Below are 13,216 nucleotides of genomic sequence, written 5' to 3'. Positions count from 1 at the left end.
TGATTCTTTGAAATCATATGTAAACAGTTTTTGCTGATGAAATTTTAAATTCTCGATTGTTCTCGGCAATTCTCGATATTCTTGATTTACGTAGTTTGTCGAAGTTATACGTGTCCTTGAGATATGAATGGGAGTATGTTAAGTTTATCCAATGAAATTTCATAGTGAACATTACGGTAGCCAATGAAAATTCGACACGACTGGTAGTGCTGTAAGAAGAAAGTACACGCGTGTAAGTATTTGGCATTCTGTTTGACAGGTGGAAAAGATATAAGTCGAAGTTTGGAGGAAACCGAGAAAAGAACGAACTTAAATTAAAATAGACAGTAAGTAATCAAAAATTTAGATATATATCAGTTTGTAAGTAATTCAGATAGGGCCTAGATAGCGAACATGTTACTACCGGCATTTTGCCGGCATTTTCTCAGCTGTGAATTGTCAACTGAAAATGTATTGAGGCATAGGAGAATACATTTTAGTTGAATTATTGACATATCTTATAGGCATATTTCAATGAAAATGTTAAAAACGTTAAGGTTGATAGAAGATTAACTGTTAAATTATTGGTGAACTTAGGTTGGGTAGGCCTGCTTCAACTCATGCCATATGCATCTTAACTGGACCCCATATGAACTACCTAAACATATTTAATTAAATTTTTTGCTGTGGACTTCACCTTAGTTATTTTTTAAAGTAGAAGTTGCCACACTGGATGTTGAGTTCTAGGTAGTGGAGACCCCAAGACCCTAAACATGACAAACAGAACTTTCATGAAATATCTAAATTTTATTAAAGAAAAACTTAGAGGGGGAACTTAATTCAGATTAAATACATGTATATATGATTCTCAGTTCAAGATTTTGTAATATTTCACTTGACTTTAAGCATAATTTTTTTTCAGCTTATTAAAAATGGAATCATTGCAACCCTTGAATCCAACATTGTGCCTTATTAGTTCTAACCAAATTAGAATGTGTTGGGTGAATGAATAAAGGAGGATTAGTAAAACCTAGCATAAATATATACAAAATCGCTGATCTTGAAAGGTAGAAGTATTTTGATTGTCCACAAGTTTTTCTGACTTGCGAGGGATTTAATGGTGACATTTTGTTTTAGAAATGAAGAAATTGGTGTTTTTGGGGATAGCCATTTTGTTGGTTACGTTGTCAAGGGCTGATGATGAAGGAGAAAAGAAGAAAGACAAAGACAGTGTAGGAACTGTGATTGGTATTGATCTCGGAACAACATATTCATGGTAAGTTATGGGGATCATTGCTTGATCATTGATCAGAATATCATTTATATCTTGGTCTTTAAATTGGAAACAGATATTTACAAAACAAATGTGGAGAAAAGGAGTAGAATAAATATTTGAAGCATAATATAACAATTTGCTCGTTTATTTACAGTGTTGGAGTGTTCAAAAATGGCCGTGTTGAGATCATTGCCAATGACCAAGGAAATCGAATCACCCCCTCTTATGTTGCTTTCACAGCAGATAATGAGCGTCTGATTGGAGATGCTGCCAAGAACCAGCTGACTTCAAATCCTGAGAATACCATCTTTGATGTCAAGCGTCTCATTGGTCGCACTTGGGACGACAAGTCCGTTCAGAAGGATATTCAGTACTATCCTTTTAAAGTCATCAATAAGAATGGCAAACCTCACATCAGCGTGAAAGTTTCCGGTGAAGACAAGCTGTTTGCCCCTGAGGAAGTCTCTGCTATGGTTCTCGGAAAGATGAGGGAGATTGCTGAGGGATTCTTGGGTAAAAAGGTCAACAACGCTGTCATCACTGTCCCTGCTTACTTCAACGATGCTCAGCGTCAGGCCACAAAGGATGCTGGCACCATTGCTGGTCTCAACGTCATGAGAATCATCAATGAACCGTAAGTTCTCTTATTTGGGCTGTGGAAACAAGGTATTTTATTATTGAATGTTTGGATGGAAGTATTTTATTGTTTTATTTAAGGTGTAATCAATTCTATATTTAATTTTAGAACTGCTGCTGCTATTGCTTATGGACTTGACAAGAAAGAGGGAGAGAAGAACATTCTGGTCTTTGATCTTGGTGGTGGTACTTTTGATGTGTCTCTGCTCACCATTGATAATGGTGTCTTTGAAGTCGTGGCAACAAATGGTGACACTCATCTGGGAGGAGAGGACTTCGATCAGAGAGTAATGGAACACTTCATTAAACTGTACAAGAAGAAGAAGGGAAAAGACATCAGGTAACTGAAAAGGATTTAATGAAAACACAAAAATCTGTTGGATTAACCTCAAGCATATTGTTTTGGATTAATGTTATATTGTTTACAACTTTTTTTCTTACTTGTATTAATCAGGAAAGACAACCGTGCTGTTCAGAAACTCCGTCGTGAAGTTGAGAAAGCCAAGAGAGCCCTGTCTTCACAGCATCAGGCCAAGATTGAAATTGAATCTCTCTTTGATGGAGAAGACTTCTCAGAAACAATCACTCGTGCTAGATTTGAGGAGCTCAACATGGTAGGTCCCGAAGAATTTATTTTACATATTGAAAATGTTTCAACGGAAAAGTTTTGTGTCTAAACTTTTGGTAAAATATATTTTAACACAATGTTGTTGTTTTGGACAGGACTTATTCAGATCTACAATGAAACCAGTGAAACAAGTCTTGGAGGATGCTGACCTGAAGAAGGAAGACATTGACGAAATTGTCCTGGTCGGAGGTTCCACTAGAATTCCCAAAATCCAGCAGCTGGTCAAAGACTTTTTCAACGGAAAAGTAAGTAATGTTTTATCCAGTATTTCAAGTTTGTCTTCAATATTCTTAAATGTGTATTTTTTTAGATTCCACAAATAAGGACGAGTTGATATTAACAGTCAACTGAGAAGTTACTTTTATATAAAAGCTAAATTTTATCTTTCCTTCATTTAAGGAACCTAACCGAGGAGTAAACCCTGATGAGGCTGTTGCTTATGGCGCTGCTGTACAGGCTGGTGTGTTGAGTGGAGAAGAGGACACAGGTGATCTTTTGCTGTTGGACGTTAACCCCTTGACTATGGGTATCGAGACTGTTGGAGGAGTCATGACCAAGCTTATCCCTCGTAACACTGTCATCCCCACCAAGAAATCTCAGATCTTTTCAACAGCTGCTGACAATCAGCCAACCGTTACCATCCAAGTCTTTGAGGGAGAACGTCCAATGACCAAGGACAACCATTTACTCGGAAAATTTGACTTGACTGGAATTCCACCAGCACCACGAGGTGTCCCACAGATTGAGGTCACATTCGAGATCGATGTTAACGGTATCTTAAAGGTTACAGCTGAGGACAAGGGAACAGGAAGCAAGAACCACATTGTCATCCAGAACGATAACAACAGACTGTCACCAGAAGATATTGAACGTATGATAAATGATGCTGAGAAGTTTGCTGATGAAGACAAGAAAGTCAAGGAAAAAGTAGACGCCAAGAATGAACTAGAAAGCTACGCATATTCTCTTAAGAATCAAATAGGAGATAAAGAAAAACTAGGAGGTAAATTGAGTGATGAAGATAAAAAGACAATTGAAGAAGCTGTTGATGAGAAAATTAAGTGGATGGAATCTAATTCTGATGCTGATGTAGAAGACTTAAAAGCACAAAAGAAAGAACTGGAAGAAGTTGTGCAGCCTATAATGAGCAAACTTTACCAGGGAGCTGGTGGTGCCCCTCCCCCATCAGGAGAAGAGGGGGCCGACGAAAAGGACGAGTTATAAAAACAGTTTATCATTAGGTTATCTGGACACTTTCCATTTTTTATCTCCATTTTTCATTATCATTTGATGGTCTCTGAAAATTTTTTTTTCCTTAAAAATTATTTTTTTCATGCAAGTGCTAAATTCAGTAGGAAATGTTAACTGTGTGTACATTTGACATCGTTTTGTCTTGTAAATCGGAGGCAACTGTTACCCTCCAGAAGTGTGCTTGTGTTGGTGAATACATCATGTAGCATAATTATTTTTTTAACGAATCATTTACTGTGAATTTCACAACAGATCTTGTAGAAAGTTTTGAGTTTTGATGTGTATAAGTTGTGAAAATGCTGCCATTTCCTCATGACCATGGTGTGAAGAGTGTTGAAAAGGAAATTGGTAATGCTGAATGATTATGCTGCCAAACTACTTGCAAGTTGCATCACAGAAACTGAAAGTTTAATGTTATTTATTGACAGCAGTGTGTGAATGTTGTGTTATGCGACTGAACTTTGAGAGTAAATGTAAATTTTGAACAAGGTGTGATGGATGAAATCCATTTATACGTGTAAATATGTTTTTGTTAATGGATACATGTATATGATGGATGTTAAATAAAATACATAAAATTTTATATCTTTTGTAATCTTTGCAGAATTTGAAATAATGCCTTATCATGTTAATTTGCAGTACCGGTAATTTTTAACTCCACTGGTTAAAGACCAGAAGAGCTCATGCAATAGTAAGGTGTTTGTCTGTGAACATTTCCCCTCCCCCCTACAGTTTTGGTCTAATGTCAATATATAAATTGGCACACAAGCAGATGACACTAAGATGCATAATTATGTATAGCGATTTTCGATTTCGATGAATGGCATTGCCATAGTTACTAATAATGGAAATTTCTTTGAAATGTTTTCAAAATACTACTCCAGGCCTAGTTACAGTGGAAAATGGGATTTTCTGAGCCATAAAAAAAAAATGAATTTTGAATATGAATGGGTGAAGTTTTATTCCAAGACATGTAGTCTAGTATACATTAACTTTTAAGAAGGGAGGCGTACCAGGCAAGGACAATACCCCACTGTACTGAGAAAAGACTTTTCTCAATTCTTAAAGTTCTTGAAAACTATACATGTATTTTTCAAAATAATATGGTTTATATAATCTTTCACACATTTAATTCTGTATTTCATTGTTTTAATAATTTATTTTTCAGTCATTGACATGTTTTAAAATATGTGAAAACAAAAAAGAAAGCTTCACGCATGGTTTGAACTCTCTCCAAAGCACAGGGTTTGGTGCAAGACAGACTGCGTTCGCCACTACTCTACGAAGTTGATGCATTATCGATGTCTGTCAGTGTAATTTAGTTTTTCCAGAAATATTCCATTTTCATATAGAATTCCATTTCTTGGACAAATGAAATAGATTTCACATTTACATTTGAAAATTCCATCATTTAAGCATTAACGAAGAATGGAGACTTGACCAATTCATGTTCAAAATTCATTTTTATGGCTCTAGTAAACCAATTTTTGACTAAATATACTAAACTCTCAACTTTGAAAAAAAGATTGTCAAATGATAAGTCGTTCAGCAAAATAAAATGAAATGTTTTGAAGACGACATTACTGAGAACATGATTTTAGAAAAATATAACTTTCCTTTGAATTTTGAAAATTGAGAAACATAATATTATCTCAGAGCAGGGGATTGTCCATGCCTTGTACGCATGTGCACTCTTTCTTTGACAGGAAAGTTCCATTATTTTTTAAAAATTCAGAATTTAACATTTGTGACAATTTTATGCATCAATAAACACTTGTTCATTGAAATCGCACCGAGAAACTTAATGGTGTACATAGTAGTGCACCATGTTTATTTGGTGCGCAGGTTAAAATCCCATATAGAGCTTTTTTTTTCATCTTTCCCATATACCTTAAAAAAATATAATGTAAAAAATAAATTATTTCTAAATACTAGTAAGCTATTCAGTAAAATAAAGGAAGTGAAATTGAAAATACAATTTTTGAAAAATGTAACTTTTCATGAGTGAGGTATTATCCTTGCCGTGTATGCCTCCATTCTTTCATAATCTTGATAGAGAGCATATCATCATGCCAAGTTTGTTTGCTTGATGTCCAGGGGTAAAGAAGAAGATTCTGATGGTTTTCATCCCATCCATCATGCCCCAGTGGGGCAGAGAGCATGAAATTCACAATGTTTGTTCCCCTTTGCCATTAATGGGTAAATACCATGTGGTTCAACAAGCAGTTACAGAGAAATTGAAAATGTTGAACTTCACAATTTTCACAAATGATGACAAACAAAAACTGCTAGCAATAGGTCACCTGAAAATTTGGGATGATATGACAACAGCTAGCATTAAAAAAAATTCAATCAACATATTAAAATTCATAATGGAACTGCCATTTGGCATCCTTGTAGGGATCCTATTTTTATCTGGTGGATGAAAGTGATTCTCCCAAGAACTTCACCACGTAGGCATCAGCACTCTAAAAGAGATGAGGACATTTCTACCCAGAAGGAGTGGGACAGTATGATAGTGTTGGACATATGGCATCCTACTAATTTGGGCTAGCGGATCGAGCCTTCAGCATGATTGGTAGACAGCTACTCCAGCATGCTAGAGGTTCACGGCGAGATACTTTTGACTTGGCGCCGCGTATATAAGGAGCATAGGGAAGTTAACCGAGGCTCTTACTTGTAGGAGTAGGTAGACAGCGCACTGGCATGCCAGAGCTACCAGGTTTAAATCCATTCAAAGGAACAAATATGATTCTTTTTAATACACAATTTCCTAAAGTTTGAGATCTTTAATCATGAATCTACACACATAAATACATTCCACTACATACTATGGTTATGAATACTTCATATTGCAACAAAAATGCATGTACATGTGCTAAAAAATATTAAACAACCTTGTTTTATACATGTATGATATCAAAGTAACAGTTTAATTAATGTAACATTCAATTGAAATAATTTAATTTCACGTGTATCAAGCTATTTCATTGGCTGAATCATTCAGAGGAACATATAATATTTTGGATAACATATACACAATGAATTACGTATAAAGCTTGATGTTACTTTTAAAATAATGCACAATTTGAAGCCTTATTCTGGGGAAAAATTGTCTTATTGTCTATACAAATTAAATTATAAGGAATGAAGCTAATTTCAACTGACAGTGCATAAACCGCTCAAATATGAACATTTAAAAAGTTTCATTTCTTAAATGAAGGTATTTTTGCCCATAATAAATACTTATACAGAACATAAAGGGCAACACCTGGGTAATCAAAATGCTCTGACAGTACATTCAAAAATGAACATTTAAAATGATGGGTGCCATCATTTTCTTTTCAAATTTGCAAGAAAAACATGTTGGTACAAATCTGTCTGTACATAAAATGACTATTTTATATTTTTTCAAATTTTGAAACACTGAAATCTATATTGTTTTCATGTTTAAAATCAAAAACAAATGTCAGTCATACTCTCTCTCTCTCCCTCTCTCTCTCAATAACATATACGAGGGTTGATCCAAAAGTTCGTGGAATTTCTTTTTAAAATTTTATCATGATTTGACAAAAGCAAACAATAGGCATATTTATAAAATAGAGTCATAATGCAACAATACTGGAAAATTTCACCACGTTCCAATTACCAATAAGGTCACAAGAGCTTTCTGAAAATGGATGGTTGTGAAACCCGGGGGAGACTTCGACGTAACGTCAAGTTAGGTATGTCACGTCACGTTATAGAATCATCTCACCCTAATGTCAAATTCGAACACATAATTCTTCAAAATGCTGCCCTTTTCTCCATTTTTTTTTCTCAAGAAAAGCCTGGGTATGCCCTCGCACCAAATTATCCTCATTTTTTACTCATATTTCAAAATACCCCCCATCTTTCCATATGATGTTCCGATTTCAGTAGCAATGTCAAGAACAGTACGTCAGTCGACAACGTATAATAATGCTTTCAATTTATCAAGGGGGACGACACTTAAAAAAGAGCCTCAAAAAGGCAGCCACACCTTTAATCAACGTCCATGAAGGTTCTATTTTTCTTCATTTTCTTACGCCACTGGAAAACCAGTGGCTAAATGCATTTTTCCTCAGTCTATGTCAATAATATACGCATTTAAGATAGAGTGATTCCGGTATTTTCACAAAACTTATGACTTGACCGAAATTTGACGTCTGTTTAACAACCTTAAGATGAACAATAAATTATCAACTAATAAACAAAATATCCAGTAAAATCAGTAAAATACACACACAAAGTTTTATAAAAGATGAAGCAATCGTAATAATGACATAATTTTCGTTTTCTATAACACGAAGAGCGGTTTAATTCTCATTTCAAGTATTAAGAATTAAAATGATAATAAACGCGTAGATGTCTCTCCCGCATTTCCAAACATCCGTTTCTATGGCAACTGCCATAGAGTTACTATCACAAATATTTAAAACATTTTTTAATTTAAAATATTCAATAAGTGTCTTTATTCTCATTTGTAATTTTCAACCAATTTCACTTATAAATGAATGAAATATTAAGAAATTCCACGAACTTTTGGATCAACCCTCGTATAAATTGTACTGGTCAGGTATTTGTGTCAAAATGATCTCAATGAAATGGCAATTAAAAATAGCATCTAACATGTACTTTAAATCACTTTTTATTCGCGAGGACTTTATTTTCGCACAATTACGCGAGACGGTATTCTCGCGAAAATTTCATTCTCGCATATAATAGAATTCCTTAAGATTATATAGAGCAATGACCACAATTCGTGAAAATTTTGCCTCGCTAATAAATAATCAATGACTATCTCGCGAAAATAAGGTGACGCGAAAATTAAGTGATCGACAGTATATTGGGTAAAATACATTGTATAAATTCATTTCACTTCATAATTGAAATATTCATGTACATTGGATCAGATACATGTAATGTATGTCACTTTACAATTGCTATGTAATATTTGTAATTATTATACTTTCATGTTAAATACTAAAATCTGATTGGTTTAGACGTAGGTAACAATCCGTTCGATTACCCTGAGCCTTAGCAACACACGTGACAACGGGTAACACAACGGTAATGCCGCATGCGTGGAAATTATGCGCGTACGGTTCACCGTAGAATTCTCAAAACGTCAGTTGCGCGTTTGAAAGAACCGGAATTAACTTGACGTCAATAAAAGCTTGCGTCCGATATAGCTTACTTGAAAACAACAAACGACAGACGATACATGCTTGCGAGTGTAGGAAACATGCTTGCGAGCCAGAAATAACGAAACTTTATATGATAAATGACTCAAATTCGAGTATCAAACAAACAATAAGGAGATTAGTGAACCGGTGAGTGTGATTTAAAGCTTTCTATACATGAACGTAAAGACGATCGACGGTTTTTTTTGCTGTCATTCAGTATAATAAAATAAATGGTGCTTTACAATTGCTATGTCGGTTGACAATGGTTTTCCTTGGGGTGTTTGTTACCCTAATATATATAATATATACCGGGGCGTATGTTGTATAATAGGCATTTTTCACAGAAAATGTTGTTCACATGGTGAATAATACAATAAAATTACCGTACATACATAGGTACATGTATAAGGTATTAAAAATAGTTCAGACAAGTTCCAATGGAATCTTTTGGGATTGTGGCATGAAAAAGTTGAGAACACCACTTCTAATGGCACAGCCTCTGTGAGAAGCTGGTCATGAGCCATTGTGCTGTTCTGGTCCACTGGGTATAACTGTAACGGTGGGAATTAGAAGTGTTTTCAAGGCATGGTTCAGCTGCTGGATCTCCTCATCCTGTTTTTCATACATTTTTACTGCTTGGGTAAATCGGATTATACCTAATAAAACATAATTATAACCATTTACATACATGAGAAAAATTATTGTCAGTAGCATTATTTCACTGGGAAGAGAAAGCATAGATTATGTAAATACTCATTCATTGATTTAAAGTGCTATGGCGGACTTCCTTGTTGAAGTTTCATAAAATCTTTTAATATGTAGACATAATTTTTCAATCGATAGTTTTTTTTTACAGTGATCTTAAGATTACAAGTAAAGTAACGAAGGAGTTAAGTACAAATAATCTCTACAATTATCCTGCTGTTCACTTATTGTACAGTAGTCAAGTTAAAAGCTTAGGAATGTCTTGTGAGAATTCTTGCATTTATTTTTACCACTAATGATGATATACGGGTACAACAGCAACCAGAATTTGTGAAAAATTTGTCTCATTTATAAATACCAAACATCTAAATCAAAATTATTGTCTCCCCTTAAAATACAAAAAAAAGCTACATAAATTAATTGTCTCCCTTATCAATGTAAAACAAATAACTCAAAACTGAAGTGATTAACAGTTATCTGTAAATGCTACATGAACATGTTCTGGTATGTTCTGGTATACAGACATAGAATAAGGAACAACTGTATCAATTAACAATGTCGATGAAATGATGAATACAACTGTGAAGTAAAAAAATCAATTGAACTTGTTCAAACAAGAACCAATACCTTCTCCATCCGCTGGGAACCCATATCTTTCTATAACTTCCATCTGAATGTTTGTGGCCACTGGGAAAACAATCTGCATACATCGCAGCATATCATTTCCTGCAGCAACCTTCGCTTCCTCTAATCTCTGAAAGTTATCTCCCTCTTTGAAGGCATCTAAAATGTCACTTAAAGCATCTGAAAAATAACGAAAAACAGTCAATTTTAATGATACCAGTATGAAAAAAAAAGTATATATGAAAGTTTTGAATACCAAAGATTTTTTTTTCATGAATGGAATAGTTTCCAACTTAGTTTGAAAAAAGATTCTTTCTTCTCATACTTCAGTCTATAAGAGGTGAAACTATGATACCCATACTGGGTATTTTGTTAGCTCATAAACACACAAAAATATTTTCATTCATGAACTTGATTTTACCTTTCTATGTACATGTATTAACTGACATGTAAAGGTAAATTCACTTTAACAACAAATGATTAGGACACAACTGCATATTGTGGAATCACTTTAATTTGTGGGCATGCAAAATTTAATGCATCCATGATGACATCACTTTAAAAGTTACTTGTTTACAAGTACATTTGTAGTTTGAATGCATCAATATGTGACAAAATAATAATGGTGGTGATGTAATTTTGTGAGTAATGGTGACTGGCAAAATCTAAGAACACTGAGCTCCCTCAATGACAATTTCACACTGTAGTTAAATCTTAACATTTTACCAGTCAGAATTCTGAATATTGCATGTGCATCTTGTTAAAAATCTGACAATTTGAAACATTTATCATGCACATAACATATTGTAGTGTGATTCTGAAACATTTTTTCTGGCCAACTAGCAATGTTTTGACACAAATTACATACAAAAAGGACAACAATGATAAGCATGTCATATGTACTTGGTTTTGTTCTAGTTCTGCCAAGCACTGCCCAGGACAATCATCGTATTGATTATTTTGACAGGTGGTATGCGTGGTGTGCAACTGGGCATGATATGCCAAAATTGAAAATTCAAAAGTTAATAGATTAAAAAATAGTTCTTTGTAGCAAGTGGGTGGTCACCTGAGACCTCAAGGTGTCAGGTGTATAGATTATTGCATTGTAAAAGAGAGTGACAGTATTTTGGATAACATATCGTCCATCTACTGATCTACACATTTTGGCCATATACCAGTAAAATTGATCTTTAGATTCTCATCCCCGCCCACCCCTCTCAAAGTGTCCAGCCCCGATGTTTTTTATTTTGATTTTGGGTGTTAATAAGGTATTTTCATGTATTTTTATTCAGCAAAGTCAAAGTTTAAGAGTTATCTCCCGTCTGTATTAAAAGACCCGTGTCGCTATTTATATGAAAAGAGCAATGTGAAGAATGGAGAAAAATCGGCAACAAAAGCAAATATACAAGGAAAAGATAATTTGTCAGTATAGAGAAGGCAGAGAAGAAAAACACATCTAGATACCATCACTGGCAGGAGCAAGTTTTTAGAGAGATTGTAACTAAGTAAAAATAGACGAGGAAAATGACACCTCAGACCTGTTTACCCAAATCGTTGTCTCTCAGTACTTTTGATTAGATTTGCACGTGAGATTTGGCATTTGCCAGTAAGATTTCATTTTCTATCGATTTTACGTATATTAATGGAGAACAATTGCTTTTTGATTACTAAAACATGGTTTAATAACGTGTTCTTGGTCATTATATACCACAGCTTTTTGGCAAACCGACATATCTTCTGTGTTTGAAATCTTTTTCTATCGATTAAGAAGTGTGAAACTAAGACAAATCGTAAGGAAAACTTCCTACCCAATTCTAAACAAGTGTACTTTTTATTTCCGTATTTTCATAAAAGCAAAACGTGAGTCGTATTTTGGACTAAAAATCCGTACAAAATACGGCGAAATCGTAAGAGTAAACAGGTCTGACACCTGGTCAAGTTATATATAACGATCTCCAGCTGTGTGTGGTTTTGCTTTGAAAAAAAAAAACCCAACAACATCATAGACAGACTTTAGAGAAGGCCTAGATTTTTCAGTACAATAATTATTAGAACATTTAATATATAGATTTTACAAAATAAGAAGTCACACATATACAATTTATTGGTATTCCCATCTCATTTTGTTCAGGGTGTGCCGTATAATGTGTACTTGATAATTTGTTCATTAACAATAAATATTAAATTTTTAAAGCAAGAATTTTCTTTAAATATTTAAAAGAATATGAAAAGAATTAAATCTATTCATATTTGCATTAACATAATGAAAAAAATGTGTACAAGGCGTCCATGTTTTGTTGTTACTTATAATTTAACAATTAGAAAAAATAAAAAAATAAAATCCGCCCACCCGTCCCAATTTTTTAGCAAATTAGGATGAGAATCTAAAGATTAATTTTACCTGGCCTTTTCAGACTAAGAGAACGTAAATGACTGAAATACTTTTGACAGCCATACTCCTTGTACTTTGCTATATGACATTATTGAGTTACTATTATTCAATGTGATGGAAAATGTTTACAACAGAAACAAAAAATACAATGTAGATATTGTTTTCAACTTTGCATGTGATGTGTGGAGTTCCAAAGATAAGATTGCCCATCTGTTCTATTGCCGACATTTGTGTATATCTCTTAACTGATATCATGTGTGTTATATCATGTTTGTTACATCAAAGGACAGCATTTAAAAATATAAAATCCACAACTTCCACATACTTCTACAATCCTGTAATGAAAAATGTTGTATGGGGGCTGCCATCTTGCATTAAAAATGATAACTCAAAGATTAATATTTCGGAAGAATCATTTATGTCATAAATATAAATTTATTTATTTGTTTGTTTATTTGTTTAAATAATATGAATTGTAAAAAGTATATTTTAAACAAAAGTAAGTTGTTTAGTGGCAT

At 34.0% G+C, this 13,216-nt stretch overlaps 2 protein-coding genes across 2 annotated transcripts; one reads left to right on the top strand and one right to left on the bottom strand.

Moving 5' to 3' along the window:
* Positions 1-168: 168 nt before the first annotated feature.
* On the top strand, positions 169-4,353 carry LOC134270021 (endoplasmic reticulum chaperone BiP). The gene is made up of 7 exons (XM_062752192.1): positions 169-326; positions 1,117-1,255; positions 1,410-1,889; positions 2,001-2,231; positions 2,346-2,505; positions 2,615-2,764; positions 2,919-4,353. The coding sequence occupies exons 2-7, from the start codon at positions 1,119-1,121 to the stop codon at positions 3,741-3,743; spliced, it is 1,983 nt and encodes a 660-aa protein (XP_062608176.1). The 5' UTR covers positions 169-326; positions 1,117-1,118; the 3' UTR covers positions 3,744-4,353.
* Positions 4,354-7,790: 3,437 nt separating this feature from the next.
* Positions 7,791-13,079, bottom strand: LOC134270028 (protein C10-like). Its single transcript, XM_062752201.1, has 4 exons — positions 13,024-13,079; positions 10,310-10,486; positions 9,287-9,633; positions 7,791-8,759 (listed from the first exon to the last, which is right to left on the bottom strand). The coding sequence occupies exons 1-3, from the start codon at positions 13,064-13,066 to the stop codon at positions 9,491-9,493; spliced, it is 363 nt and encodes a 120-aa protein (XP_062608185.1). The 5' UTR covers positions 13,067-13,079; the 3' UTR covers positions 7,791-8,759; positions 9,287-9,490.
* Positions 13,080-13,216: the final 137 nt, after the last annotated feature.

The sequence above is a fragment of the Saccostrea cucullata genome, unplaced genomic scaffold (genome assembly GCF_032062105.1).
Source record: "Saccostrea cucullata isolate Sc308-1 unplaced genomic scaffold, CSIRO_AGI_Scuc_v1 ctg261, whole genome shotgun sequence".
Lineage (NCBI taxonomy): Eukaryota > Metazoa > Mollusca > Bivalvia > Ostreida > Ostreidae > Saccostrea > Saccostrea cuccullata.
This window is presented reverse-complemented; position numbering and strand designations above follow the sequence as displayed.

Coding starts and splice junctions, on each gene's coding strand:
- LOC134270021 (XM_062752192.1), top strand. CDS start 1,119: ATGAAGAAATTGGTGTTTTTGGGGATAGCCATTTTGTTGGTTACGTTG. Junction 1,256..1,409: donor CTCGGAACAACATATTCATG/GTAAGTTATGGG, acceptor GTTTATTTACAG/TGTTGGAGTGTTCAAAAATG. Junction 2,232..2,345: donor AAGAAGGGAAAAGACATCAG/GTAACTGAAAAG, acceptor TGTATTAATCAG/GAAAGACAACCGTGCTGTTC.
- LOC134270028 (XM_062752201.1), bottom strand. CDS start 13,066: ATGGCAGCCCCCATACAACATTTTTCATTACAGGATTGTAGAA. Junction 10,487..13,023: donor TTCATTACAGGATTGTAGAA/GTATGTGGAAGT, acceptor GTTATTTTTCAG/ATGCTTTAAGTGACATTTTA. Junction 9,634..10,309: donor GTTCCCAGCGGATGGAGAAG/GTATTGGTTCTT, acceptor ATGTTTTATTAG/GTATAATCCGATTTACCCAA.